General features: G+C 33.4%; 2 protein-coding genes and 1 long non-coding RNA gene across 3 annotated transcripts in view; 1 reads left to right on the top strand and 2 right to left on the bottom strand.

Annotated features, from left to right (window-relative positions):
* The window catches only part of LOC111701963 (uncharacterized), a 2,713-nt gene extending 2,112 nt beyond the window's left edge, over positions 1-601 (top strand). Inside the window, exon 3 of the long non-coding RNA XR_002765314.1 lies at positions 480-601. This is a non-coding gene — a long non-coding RNA (uncharacterized LOC111701963). The remainder of the gene's footprint in view (positions 1-479) is intronic.
* Positions 602-2,215: 1,614 nt separating this feature from the next.
* Positions 2,216-3,897, bottom strand: LOC111701962 (uncharacterized). Its single transcript, XM_023473469.1, has 4 exons — positions 3,639-3,897; positions 3,434-3,521; positions 2,953-3,116; positions 2,216-2,366 (listed from the first exon to the last, which is right to left on the bottom strand). Exons 1-4 carry the CDS (start codon positions 3,839-3,841, stop codon positions 2,264-2,266), a joined length of 558 nt encoding a protein of 185 aa, XP_023329237.1. The 5' UTR covers positions 3,842-3,897; the 3' UTR covers positions 2,216-2,263.
* Positions 3,898-4,519: 622 nt separating this feature from the next.
* LOC111701961 (extensin-2) lies at positions 4,520-12,042 on the bottom strand. The gene is made up of 7 exons (XM_023473468.1): positions 11,933-12,042; positions 11,022-11,248; positions 8,355-9,751; positions 6,604-7,535; positions 6,232-6,436; positions 5,265-6,044; positions 4,520-4,853 (listed from the first exon to the last, which is right to left on the bottom strand). The coding sequence occupies exons 1-7, from the start codon at positions 12,025-12,027 to the stop codon at positions 4,719-4,721; spliced, it is 3,771 nt and encodes a 1,256-aa protein (XP_023329236.1). The 5' UTR covers positions 12,028-12,042; the 3' UTR covers positions 4,520-4,718.
* Positions 12,043-12,091: the final 49 nt, after the last annotated feature.

Below are 12,091 nucleotides of genomic sequence, written 5' to 3'. Positions count from 1 at the left end.
GTTCAATCTATTGATATTTTTGATTTTAACCACTCTAATTCTTGGGTTTAACCACTCTAATTCTTGGGTTTAACCACTCTAATTCTTGGGTTTAACCACTCTAATTCTTGGGTTTAACCACTCTAATTCTTGGGTTTAATCACTCCAACTCTCAGGTTTAACCACTCTAATTCTTGGGTTTAACCACTCTATTCTTGGGTTTAACCACTCTAATTCTTGGGTTTAACAACTCCAATTATTGGGTTTAATCACTCCAATTCTTGGGTTTAACCACTCTAATTCTTGGGTTTAACCACTCTATTCTTAGGTTTAACCACTCTAATTCTTGGGTTTAATCACTCCAATTCTTGGTCTTAATCACTCCAATTCTTGGTCTTAATCACTCCAATTCTTGGTCTTAATCACTCCAATTCTTGGTCTTAATCACTCCAATTCTTGACCTTAACAATTAGTTTTACCTTAGCTGTGAACTTATTCAGGTGATGATGCAGGATCTGTTGAGCGATGGAATGGCATTTTGCTCTTTGATGTAAATAAACAAAAACTGGTTTCTTATTGTAAACAAACAATGGTTTCCGAAAATAAAAATTATAAAATTTAAGATTCACGTTGAATGTACTTATTTTCCCTACATTTATATCAGATAAATTATTAATCGATAAACTCTGAATAAATTTATTAAAAAAATGTTTGCCTTTAATTCTATGTTTTTCAACAAAAGAATTTACATTTTATCAGCATTTTTATGCAAGCGAAATCGAATGAGAAGTTTTGTGTCAGCAAAAGAAATCTACCGTGTTACAATTTAAGTGTAATGTAGCATTAAAAATATATTATTCTCGTATGAGGATTTAGAATTGTGTTGTGTGCAGAAAGATGCGCTGACTAAAGTCGGAATTCTAAAATTGAGATAAAATATAGTAGAATAGAAGAATTATATTCTTGTTGTATTTGGTTGATGGATCTAAATAGAATTCTAAAGAAGCATTTGTATTAACCTTTTACCTTAATATAATCTTAAACCAGCATTTAAGGGAAAAGGATATTTTCTCGTATATTTATATACAAAAGATGGAGTGAGGTCACAGTATGTTTAAAGGGATTAGCAACTCAAAGTTCAAAGACTTAATTTTTTTACTTCTAAAGGAATTGAGTCTTTGCCACAAACTCTGCTTTTCTAAACTCTATATCTTTGGATTCCAATGTCGTAGACCTTAGATATTTCAAACTATGAATTCTGTTAGATCAAATAATGTAAGTTTGAAATATCAAAGATTTTCAACATTGGGTTTCAAAGATTTAGGGATTATAAATTCAGAGTTTGTGGCAAAGACTCAATTCCTTTTCTAGTTAATGAATTTCAGTTAAAGATATGTATTATGCACGTCACGTCAAATTTAAGTAAATTTCAGTTTAACCGATATTTTGAATGCGTCTCGTTGAAGAGATGCTTTGATGAAAAAAGGTTTTTTTCTAATATGCAACAATGCAACCAAGTATATACTTTAACCAAATATCAAAAATAGAGGTGATTCAAGGTCTCAAAGTCGTAAAAGATGTTTTTATAATTTTGACCTTTTCCTTGTATCAAGGTCCAGTAATTTTTGCATTTTTGATTTGTAGATATATTGTACAATGTACATCTATGATAATCTTTTTATAGTGTTTTTACAAAGTTTGTCCTGAACAATGAACACACATCTATGTGTGCTACAAAGGCTGCACTTAATCAGTAAGGTTTTATCTAAAACTCAAGCTTATACTATTGCGAAATCTAAAACAAATGGCCGAATTTTTATCTAAATAAAACCGGCATGTTTTCTCGGAAACATGTAAAAATAGGAGCTGTGAATCCTTAAGGATACACTGCAATTTGTAAATAAAAGAATATTTTAAAATACGATTTTTCAAAACATTTGTAAAGTTAAAATAACTTTAATAAAAGAGTGTAGTGGATAAAAATGAATTATTCGTGTGAAAATAAAAACCAAGCTTTAGTTCTTATTCATGAGGATTCATTTATTTCCCGAGGTTGATGACGTCATCGTGGTTCAAGAGAAAGCCTAGATAAATACTGAGGAATATATTCATGTCAAGGTGTGATGTCATCATGTAAAGAAAATGCAAGACACAAATTGTTAGACATTTACGAGTACTAAATTGTCAATAGAACAATAAAGAAAAGGTTGATAAGTGTTGTTATGAAACGAAATTATTGTTCAATCTATTGATAATATATTTATTATGCTGTACACAATATCATCTATTCTCTAACAACAGACACGTATGATAAGCTTAGAGAAGAGGAGGATAAAGTTTCATCATCTTCATACTCATCTTCAGCAGGAGGAAACTGTACACCAACACTATAATATTTAATATTAGATTTCATTTTCATATATTCATCGTGGGGCCGAAATAAACGATTTTGAGTTTGTTCGCTAAATTATCTACCCCCGGTTCAAATCTTGAATCAGCGATTCAAAGTTGAAGAATCATGAGGATTAGAATCGGTGGTAAATAGTTTAGCGACCTCTCAAATTCCTTAAATTCTGTATCTGGCCCAACTTTTTTTTGCTACTTTTCTTTTGTTGTAAGGATTCTTAAAGTTTTGTCTGATCAAAAAGGGATGAAAAGTAAATGTGGAGAAAAAATATTTATATATAGGAAATTGACTAAATTATACACTTGTCAAGCTTAAAAAACGACGATATCGTCCACATTGTTAATCATATAAGGATTTGAAGAGTACCGTTGTAAATCGTGCATGCTCCCTCTTTTTTTTTGAAAATAAAACGACAGTTTTTTAATGAAACAGTTGAAGTCCATAATTTTGTCAAAAAACATACAATCTATAATCTATGCTTAGTTTAACCTATATTCTATTAAATTTGCTAATTTGCAATAACGCCTACTTGAAGCACGGTTTTTCAAACAAAAAATGGGGTTTACCTGGTTTTTAATTTATATGGTTTGTTTTTGAATCCACAGTAGTAAACAGTAAGATAACCGAGTCCAAATATGAGCGGTAGGAGGCTAAGAAGGGTTGACAGAGAGGCCCATATTGCTGTGGATGGAGGGTATAGAGGATAGTAGGATAAACTTTCCCGCTTCCTCTAGAATAAATCTAAGTTTTACAAGATGTTTCCGTCATCATTTCTACCTTATGCACTGGGATCTTTGAAATATCAACCATTCACTATTTTATCAGACAGAATTCATAGTTTGAATTATCAAAGGAATACAACATCAGGTTTTAAATATATAAGGATCAGAAATTCAGATTATGAGTAGAGTTTAATCTGTAGCTTAGACTCCGCATTAAAATATATATTGTTTTGTGGAGCACATACACCAACGAAATAAAACTTCCATTGCGTGAAAATAAATAATTTGGTTATTTGATTCAATTAAAAAAGGCTAAACAAAATACCTGTACTTTGGGAATCTCACAGCTGACAATTGGTGTCTTTTTTCTCCCATCAAAAGTGGTTATTTTAAAAACTCGGCACTGATTCAGTCTTAACAATGATCATTTAAAATGATTAATAATCTCTCAATATAATAAATTTATAAAGTTTATAAAGTTTCGAGTGTTATTGTTGTGATCCTAATGGTCTAAACTGAAATATAATTACTTGCACTCCAGATCTGTACAGTCGTTCCAAAAAACATCTTTTTCACAAAACTGAGAAACATTTGCTGCGGTTTCCATGATCTTCTCCACACAAACTTCTTGATCTCCCAACGAGCAATCGTGTGGACCACATTTAAAAAACGTTAGGTTACTCTCCGCCATTTTTATCAGTACAACAAATAAAATGTATAAGTTTAATCGCATTCCCTCTCATGCTTCAATTATTTGGCGCATTTCCCCGAACTTTTTCATGGATTTCACCTTTTTGCAACACATATATTTTTTTCAAGATAGTGAAATTGAATTGTATTGTTCACAGTTAAATGTTGTTTAAAAGTTATGTGAAGTATATCATTCATTTGTTTATGTGTGTTCCATCCATTCTTGGTGTAAAGTGTATTTTTATATTTAACATTTGGCCTAATGTTGCTCGAAATTCAATGCCAAGGTTTTGGTTACCATATGGTTGGAAAACTGAGGTTCCCACACACAAACACCAAATAAACGAACAAGAATTTAAAGTAATAATCTCACGAAATTAGTTAACAGTGACTATAAAACTTAAAAATAGGTTTAGTAATTAATTAATATTCTTCGCCGAAATTTTTTAAAAATCAAATTATCAAACCTACACGAACATTGATCTAACGAAGAAAACCAATGAAAACGATTAAAACCAAACTTCTGCACCGGTTATTGTTGCGGTATGTTCAATGCCATTATATTTATTAATATTCNCATCATTAATGTTTTCATACACAATTTATCAAAGGCCTCTATAGCCATATAAAGGTATATAAAATGTATTGATATATTTAGGTCAGCACTAATTTATCTGCATTGGAAGATGAAGAGACTCGAGAGAAACCTCATTTACAACAATTTAAGAATTTAGTTCATTTTATTCAATCAAATCTACGTATCAAATTAGATTTGTTATTGTTTTATGTTAACAGTTCTGATGTATCACAAAATATGACTAGAAGCACAATGTAATGCAACTCATAATGTTTTTGGCACTTTATCTAATCACTGGTAATTATGTATTTAAAATTGCGATTACAAGTTATTTAGAATCACTTTAATTATCCCCGTTTTCGTTCATCTTGGTCTGGAAAAGTTTTGCTGCATTGTACAGTGTACTGCCCAAGACTGATTTATTATCTGCTATGTACTCCAAGTACATAAACATGGTTTTCAGTGAACTAGAGCTTGTCTAAAATTTGGAATTATATTTGCGATTGTTTAAAAAGAAAATTTATAAATTGATCTTTAAATGATACAATTCTGCATTGCTACAGTTTTTTAAGACTCTTTTTATTTTAATGTTAACTTAAAAATAATAAATTCCTCATTACGACGTTTAAAATTAAGAAACACCAATTTAAAGATTTAAACTAAAATTAAATAAACTGAATACATTTAGAACACCACAGTCCGAATTTAATGAATTTAAGCCGCGCTCAAATCCGCCAAAAACTGGTTTCAATTGAGTGCCCGCTTAGATCTTGAAACATTGAATACAATTTTAAGTGGAACCAACCATATTTGAGCCGCGGCTCAAATTCTTTAAATTCGGCCTCTGTTCAAATCAATATATTTCATACTGTCTTTTTATAATTCCTTCCTTGTGTATATTCATGGGAAGTGCAACAGTGGGTTTCGGATGATTGATTTCTGAGAAATTATCTGAACCACTGAAATCATTGGAACCATCTGATTCTTTGGAATAAAAATATTTCTCGGATTTATTAGAATGACTTGGAATGATTAAAGCCGAAAAAGCATTGACATACGAATCATTGGAACCAGTGTCATCATCATTATCTTTTGAATAATTTGAGTTGTTGACTGCACTTGATTCATTAATGTTTCTGAATGCTTCTTGAATATTATGTCCCTCTTGTTTATTATCCTTGTTTATCATCCTCATTTCTAAGAAATCTGAGCGCTGAGTGCTGTCAAACTGACTGTTAGACAGTTGAGAGCTGTCATTCTGACTGTTTGACAGTTGAACGATGTCATTCTGATTGTTAGATAGTTGAGAGCTGTCATTCTGACTGTTTGACAGTTGAACGATGTCATTCTGATTGTTAGATAGTTGAGAGCTGTCATTCTGACTACTAAACATTTGAGAGCTGTCATTATGACTGTTAGACAGTTGAGTGTTGTCCTTTCGACTGTTAGACAGTTGAGGGCTGTCATTCTGACTTTTAGGCAGTTGTTTACTCCCATTATTCCGACTGTTAGACAGTTGAGTGCTGTCATTCAGACTGTAAGACAGCTGAGAGCTGTCAATTTGACTGTTAGGAAGTTGATTGCTGTCATCATTTCGACTGTTAGACAGCTGATTGCTGTCCTTTTCACTTCTATCTCCTAACTCTCCGAATGTCTGTATCTGTATATCCTGTTTATCCGTGACATGAAACTTGCAAAAAATCTGAAACGAACACAGGGCGGGAACTGTTTCCGGACTTTTCACAGATAATTTGCAAGAAAAGAAATGAATTACAAATTTAATAGAGGGTGGGGTGGACAGTGACAATTTAATAGAGGGTGGAGAGTGAAAATTTACAAATAGTTTCAAGTAATCCCTGTGTAGTTGATGACTTTGGATTTGTCAAATCATCGCTGCTCATCTCATCGTTTAAAACCTTAAAATCTGGTTGAGAGCCCACAGGAATGATTTCAATCATAGTTTCTTCTTGATGATCTGAATCCTCATTTCTGAGTTCTCCAAGATCCCGGATAACGTCAGTAGTATTCAATGTGTCTCTCTCCGTTCCGTTGTTAAGCTCTCTGTTTGATAAATATCATGAAATCTTTATTATCTTATACTTCTTGGTTCAATGATAAATTATATAAAATTTAAAGTCATAAACCTTGTGTCAAAGTTTAAGGCTAAGTGCAATGGATTACAGGGATTAGACCGGGAGATAAATTAATCTTAAGATTTCATGGTTTTCCTTAAGTGAAAGAATTCCTCAAGAGATGGATTGGGCTTGTCAGGGTCAGATTTAAGCTTGGTATTCTCAACTTCATGATCTGATTTAATCATCTTGACATGATTCACGGACTCTGAAAAGTCCATATCCAGGTACTCTGGTTCCTGTTCAGAAATAGTAAAGTCCAATGCTGAATCTGCATAATCCATATCACTATAATAGTCTTCACTTAGTCCTTGATGCTCCCTGTACTCTCTGTAATTCTCAGATCCAAAACTGAGCAAATCCAAAGGACTTGGAGTTTTATCAATAATAGTTTGTGCAAAATTTGACAATCCGCTCCATAGTGAACCATTAGAACCTCGGAACTTTTTAGATCTTGACGGAGATTTTCTCTTTGGATCAGAACCTTGATATTTCCGTTGGGGGTTAACTCTAGGTCCAGATTGAGCATTAAATGTTGGTTTACCTGCTCTAGGTCCAGATTGAGCAGTGAAGGTTGGCTTAGCTGCTCTTAGATTAGATCCAGCTGTAAAGGTTGGATTAGGCGCTCTGGGGTTGGATCCAGTTGGATTTGTTTCTCTTGGTTTGGAAACACTAAAATCTACGGTAGGTTGAACAACGTAGGATACAGGATTGGAGTTAAAAAGAACCGGGCTGGAATCTGGAATTTTTTCCTCCACAGTTTCTCTAAACAAGGTTTCATGTTCGGGTTTTCTCTCCTCCCTGGTTGAGTTCCAGGAGGACGGATCAGGGTAATACTCCGGGTATTTATCTGAGTAGGGTTGATTGGTTGAGGATGGAATAAAGTGGGATGAAAAAGCTTGGGGATGAGAAGGTTGGATGAAGTGTTGAGGAATATGAACTTGTCTGGTCTGGTGAGAAGAGAGTCTGGTACCACTGATAGTTCTCAGTGCATCCAGTGCACTATGGGTCAGGATAGGAGACTCAACCTAACAAAATCATTGATATAATGTATAAAACAAATTCCTGAACGCAATGCAAAATAAAAATTTGTTAAAGGACTCATAACTTCAAACTAATCCCATATTTTCAATTTATCTAAAAAAGATTGTGCTCCTTCTCTCATAGAGCGGCGAGTTCGCTTCACAACATGCCAAACTTTTCATTACAAAACGTATTGGTCCAAACACAAATCCTACAAAACATATCATCATCAAATATCAGATCAAACACACACCATATCCTAGTTGAAAGATATTGTCGTTTTGCTATATCAAAACAAGTTAAATTCTGCCAATTTCTCTCATGTTTTCTAATGCAATAAATCCGCAGATTTACTTTTATTGACAATCAAATCACAATAAAAAATAAAGACACAGGTTTAAAGGGCACATATGCTAATATATGAAAGTTAGATTAGGAGTCACTTGAAATTATGTCAACTATCCCTGTCAACTATCCCTGTCAACTATCCCTGTCAACTATCCCTGTCAACTATCCTTGTAAACTATCCCTGTCAACTATCCCTGTCAACTATCCCTGTCAACTATCCCTGTCAACTATCCCTGTCAACTATCCCTGTCAACTATCCCTGTCAACTATCTATCCCTGTCAACTATCCCTGTCAACTATCCCTGTCAACTATCCCTGTCAACTATCCCTGTCAACTGTTCAGTAAGTTACAAGATGGCTTGGCACTCAAGCCAGGCTCAAATACATTCAGTAAATATTTTTGTTTAATATTAGTATCTAATTAAATTATAAAAAAGTGTAATAACTCATCAACAATTTATCAATAAAGAATCTACCTGAGCTTTATGATCTGAGTACTGATAAGAATTAGGAAGGTGATAGTAGGACTCCGTAGGCCTGTAGTTCTCATAGGACTGTGTATGCCTGTAGTTCTGATAAGGAGAAGAGGCAATATTGGATAAGGGTTTGTCATAGTATTCATGGCTTTTCAAGCTTCTGTGTCCAATATGATCATAGGACACTGGAGCATACTGATAATGGTTAACCTCATCTGAAGGAAGACCAAAAGCTTCAACACCTGAAGTATCCAGCCAGTCCTCGAATGATATATCGAAAGGCTTTGGAGTTTCATAAACCACTGGTTTGTATTGGGTGTAGTCCTGTGGATAGGGTTGATAGTAGTTTTCATAATTATTTTCATACTTCTCATGTTCAGGTCTAGATTTGTAATGTACATTGTAAGGATCCGTGTTTGGATCATATCCTGCTGGTTTGATTAATCCAGGATTGTGGAGTTCATTGTTTGACTCAGGGTTTTGGTGATATCCACCCTTTGTTCTTAGGTTTGCCAGAGTTCCTCCGTATTCTTTGTTCTCCAGGTTCTCCTTCCAAGTACTAAAATCCTTGACATTCCAGTTTGGGTCCTTTAGGGCTGGATCTAACTCCGGAATTAGCTTAGAACCATAATATTCTTTAGGGGTTCTGTAACCATAGGGAGGTGGAGCAGGTTCAGATTTATAAACAGGTTCAGGATGGTAGGGTTTAGGTTCAGGATGGTAGGGTTTAGGTTCAGGATGATAGGGTTCAGGTTCAGGTTTGTAAACATGTTTAGGGTAAGGCTCAGGTTTATAAATATTTCCAAGGTAGTAAGGTTCGGGTTCAGGTTTATTATCGTGCTCCGGGTATGTTTCATAATAGGGAAATTCTTCCGGATATGGATTTGGTTCATCGTGGATTTGATCTTTGTAATCAAATCTGGGTTTATCATAGTTAGGTTTCTTATAAGGCTTGTAATGCTCTTCAAAAGGTTTATAATCTTGTGGTTTTATTATTTGTTTTGGATTGTTTTGTTTGGAGGATTGATGATAAATATCTTCCTGAAAGTAAGGAGCATGATACGGGGATTCTTCGTGGAAAGGTTTTAGATAGGGTTCATCCTCAACATATGGTTCAGGATCATAGACTTCCTTGTCTGGATACTGATCATCTTCATCATTTAGAAATACAAGATCAGGTTTCATCATTCTAGTCTTCGTTTGATGCTTCTTCTTCTTCTTCTTCTTTGGTTTGAGAATAGGCCTGTCTATCACATCTTCGTCTAGTGGTAAATCATCAAAGGTTGGATAGGTTTGGATAGGTTCTTCATAGATGTCATTGATCGGGGGATGGGTACTCAGTTTGGGCACGTCGGAGCTCGGAGTTGACTTTAGGTATTTGTCCGCTGTAAACCCTTCTGAAAAGAATACTGTAATAGTAAAAGTGCAAAAAATGCAAAAATCTAATTGAATATGAGCAGCAACTTTAAACTATGAATATAAAGGCTTAATTAAGTTCAAACCTCGCAACATCTTTGTTTATCTTAGAAATTAGTAAATGTATGTAAACCTTTGTATGTAAATATATCTTTACGATTGCTATTAAAGGGAGGGAGGCCACATATTAAAACCTCATTATGCAATGAAATTGTTGTTTTAAAACAAAATTTAATAAAGTCCAACTTTTCAAGGACTGCTCATTAAAAAAAAATGGACCTCTAACTTTAATGGTTAGGGTGTAAGGGAAGTTTTCAAAAGTTCAAAAAGTCTGTCGGAAAAAATGTAAAAAAATGGTTACTTTTACTTTTGACAAATATTAACATGAGACCCATTTTGTTATTTTGTTATTTTGTTATTTTATCCATTTTTCAAGGGATTTTTGAATAAATAAAATTTAGCCATGTAGCTTCATTAATCAAAAAGTTATCAACCATTTCTTTTTTTTCAAAACACGATCCACTGTTTGACCGTCCTTCACCCTACCCTATGCATCAAAAAAAAAATTGTTCACAATAAAGTTAAAAAAGTGAAGAAGTTTTAGCGTTCTAATGTAAACCGTTTTTAGGTTATTTAGAAAAAACAACCCCCCCCCCCATCGTCATAGGATTAAAACAAAAGAAGTCATCATATCAAACTGTAATGATCTGATCTCTATATCTGTTCAACCTGAAGGAGTGTAAATCTAAAATGTTTTAATTTATTTTAAAATATTATAAAGTTTGAAATACCAATGGATACGATAAAAAAATAATAAGTTAGAGTTAGGGATAAGTAATCTGAGCTGAAAACTATAGAATGGTAGATATCGAGATTAATGCTTGATCTCCTCTTGTTATTAATCTCCAGATTAATTAATCGATTGGGATTAAGGATATTCCATTCAAAAGTTTTCAGCTCAGGCCTGATTGCCAATGCTACCCTTTAAACGATCAATAATGTAGAAAATATCGTGTTTTTACTAAGCTTTTAAATGTAATACTTACAAATTCTTTCATTGATTATTTAACTAAACATTTGCCAATCATTTTTTAAGAGAATAATTTAAATGGACAAATTCTTTTTAAAAGAGTTTCATGTCATAAATACTTTACTCACTCTTGGTCAGACAAAACTTTAAGGTTTTCGTTCTAAATCTTTTAAATTCCTTTTAAGCGATGAATTTATTTTTTGACAATAAAAGTTATTTACCTAAATCTGGAGCCACATAATCATCTTCATAGATTTCTACATTTAGATCTGGAGCTGCGTAATCTAGTTTAACATGGTTCTTAACATCACGAGGTGGAGGTTCACTGTAGTCCGGAAGAGGGTGGATAGGTTCGTTGTAGTCCTCCAGGGCGTGTGGAGGTCGTCGGCTTGAAGGATGATGAGGTTCTGATGAGGATGAGTAGGATATCTCTGATGTTTCAGGATATCTGTAAAGGAATTGAGTCTGATTTCTAATCCCTAGATCTTTGCAACCCAATGTTGTGACCTTAGATATTTCAAACTGTAGAATTCTGTTAAATTAAATTTAAGTTTAAAATATGAAAGATTTACACCATCAGGTTGCATATACATATTGGATTTAAAAATGTGGGTTTTTGGCCAAGACTCAATTCCTTTATAACAATTATAATATTTGCTAAAAAAATCATAAATTTCAAAAAGCCCCTGAATTTTGATAAATTAGAAAGATAATTAACAAATAAATAAGTTTTATTTAGATTTATAAATTTGATCATTATCATTATCATTACTAGATTTATTTTCAACAGCAAAGGGTAAAAACATACATATATTCTCGTTGACTGCAGTAGTATTTGACGTCCACAATTAGCAGATGGTGAGGTATATTCAGACAAAAATCAAAATGCATATTTCCACATTTAAAATTCAGTTTTCATTCAAACATCTCTGTTATTGGAAATTTCCTTGGGAATCCAGCTTTGATTGGAAACTAATTTTTTTATAAAACTCCACCCGATCTACTTAGAAATATTAAATCAGACCGTTAATTCTACTCAGTTCCCAATACAAATTCATTCAAGGGATTCATGAGTTACAATCGGACGAACGTAACAGAGATTACTACTTTATGAATAGAGAGAGAATTGTACCTGACAGTTGGATGCTCAGTATCATCAGTATAATCTACAATGACTGGATTATCACTCTGAGGTCCAGAATACAAACTAACCAAGCAGCTCAACATAATACAACCATGGACAAAACAAACAACCAAGCAGCTCAACATAATACAACCATGGATAAATAAA

Source organism: Eurytemora carolleeae, unplaced genomic scaffold, assembly GCF_000591075.1.
Source record: "Eurytemora carolleeae unplaced genomic scaffold, Eaff_2.0 scaffold289, whole genome shotgun sequence".
NCBI classification, from domain to species: domain Eukaryota; kingdom Metazoa; phylum Arthropoda; class Copepoda; order Calanoida; family Temoridae; genus Eurytemora; species Eurytemora carolleeae.
The sequence above is the reverse complement of the archived record's forward strand: the minus strand, read 5'-3'. Positions and strand labels throughout refer to the sequence as shown.

What these genes read in the sequence shown, in the direction of transcription:
- LOC111701962 (XM_023473469.1), bottom strand. Translation starts at nt 3,841, where the DNA reads ATGCGATTAAACTTATACATTTTATTTGTTGTACTGATAAAAATGGCG. An exon ending in TGTACAGATCTGGAGTGCAA is followed by an intron (nt 3,522 to 3,638) that starts GTAATTATATTT and finishes ATCATTGTTAAG; the next exon opens with ACTGAATCAGTGCCGAGTTT. An exon ending in GTGAGATTCCCAAAGTACAG is followed by an intron (nt 3,117 to 3,433) that starts GTATTTTGTTTA and finishes GATTTATTCTAG; the next exon opens with AGGAAGCGGGAAAGTTTATC.
- LOC111701961 (XM_023473468.1), bottom strand. Translation starts at nt 12,027, where the DNA reads ATGTTGAGCTGCTTGGTTAGTTTGTATTCTGGACCTCAGAGTGATAAT. An exon ending in GAGGAATTCTTTCACTTAAG is followed by an intron (nt 6,437 to 6,603) that starts GAAAACCATGAA and finishes TTTATCAAACAG; the next exon opens with AGAGCTTAACAACGGAACGG. An exon ending in CAAAGTCATCAACTACACAG is followed by an intron (nt 6,045 to 6,231) that starts GGATTACTTGAA and finishes ACGGATAAACAG; the next exon opens with GATATACAGATACAGACATT.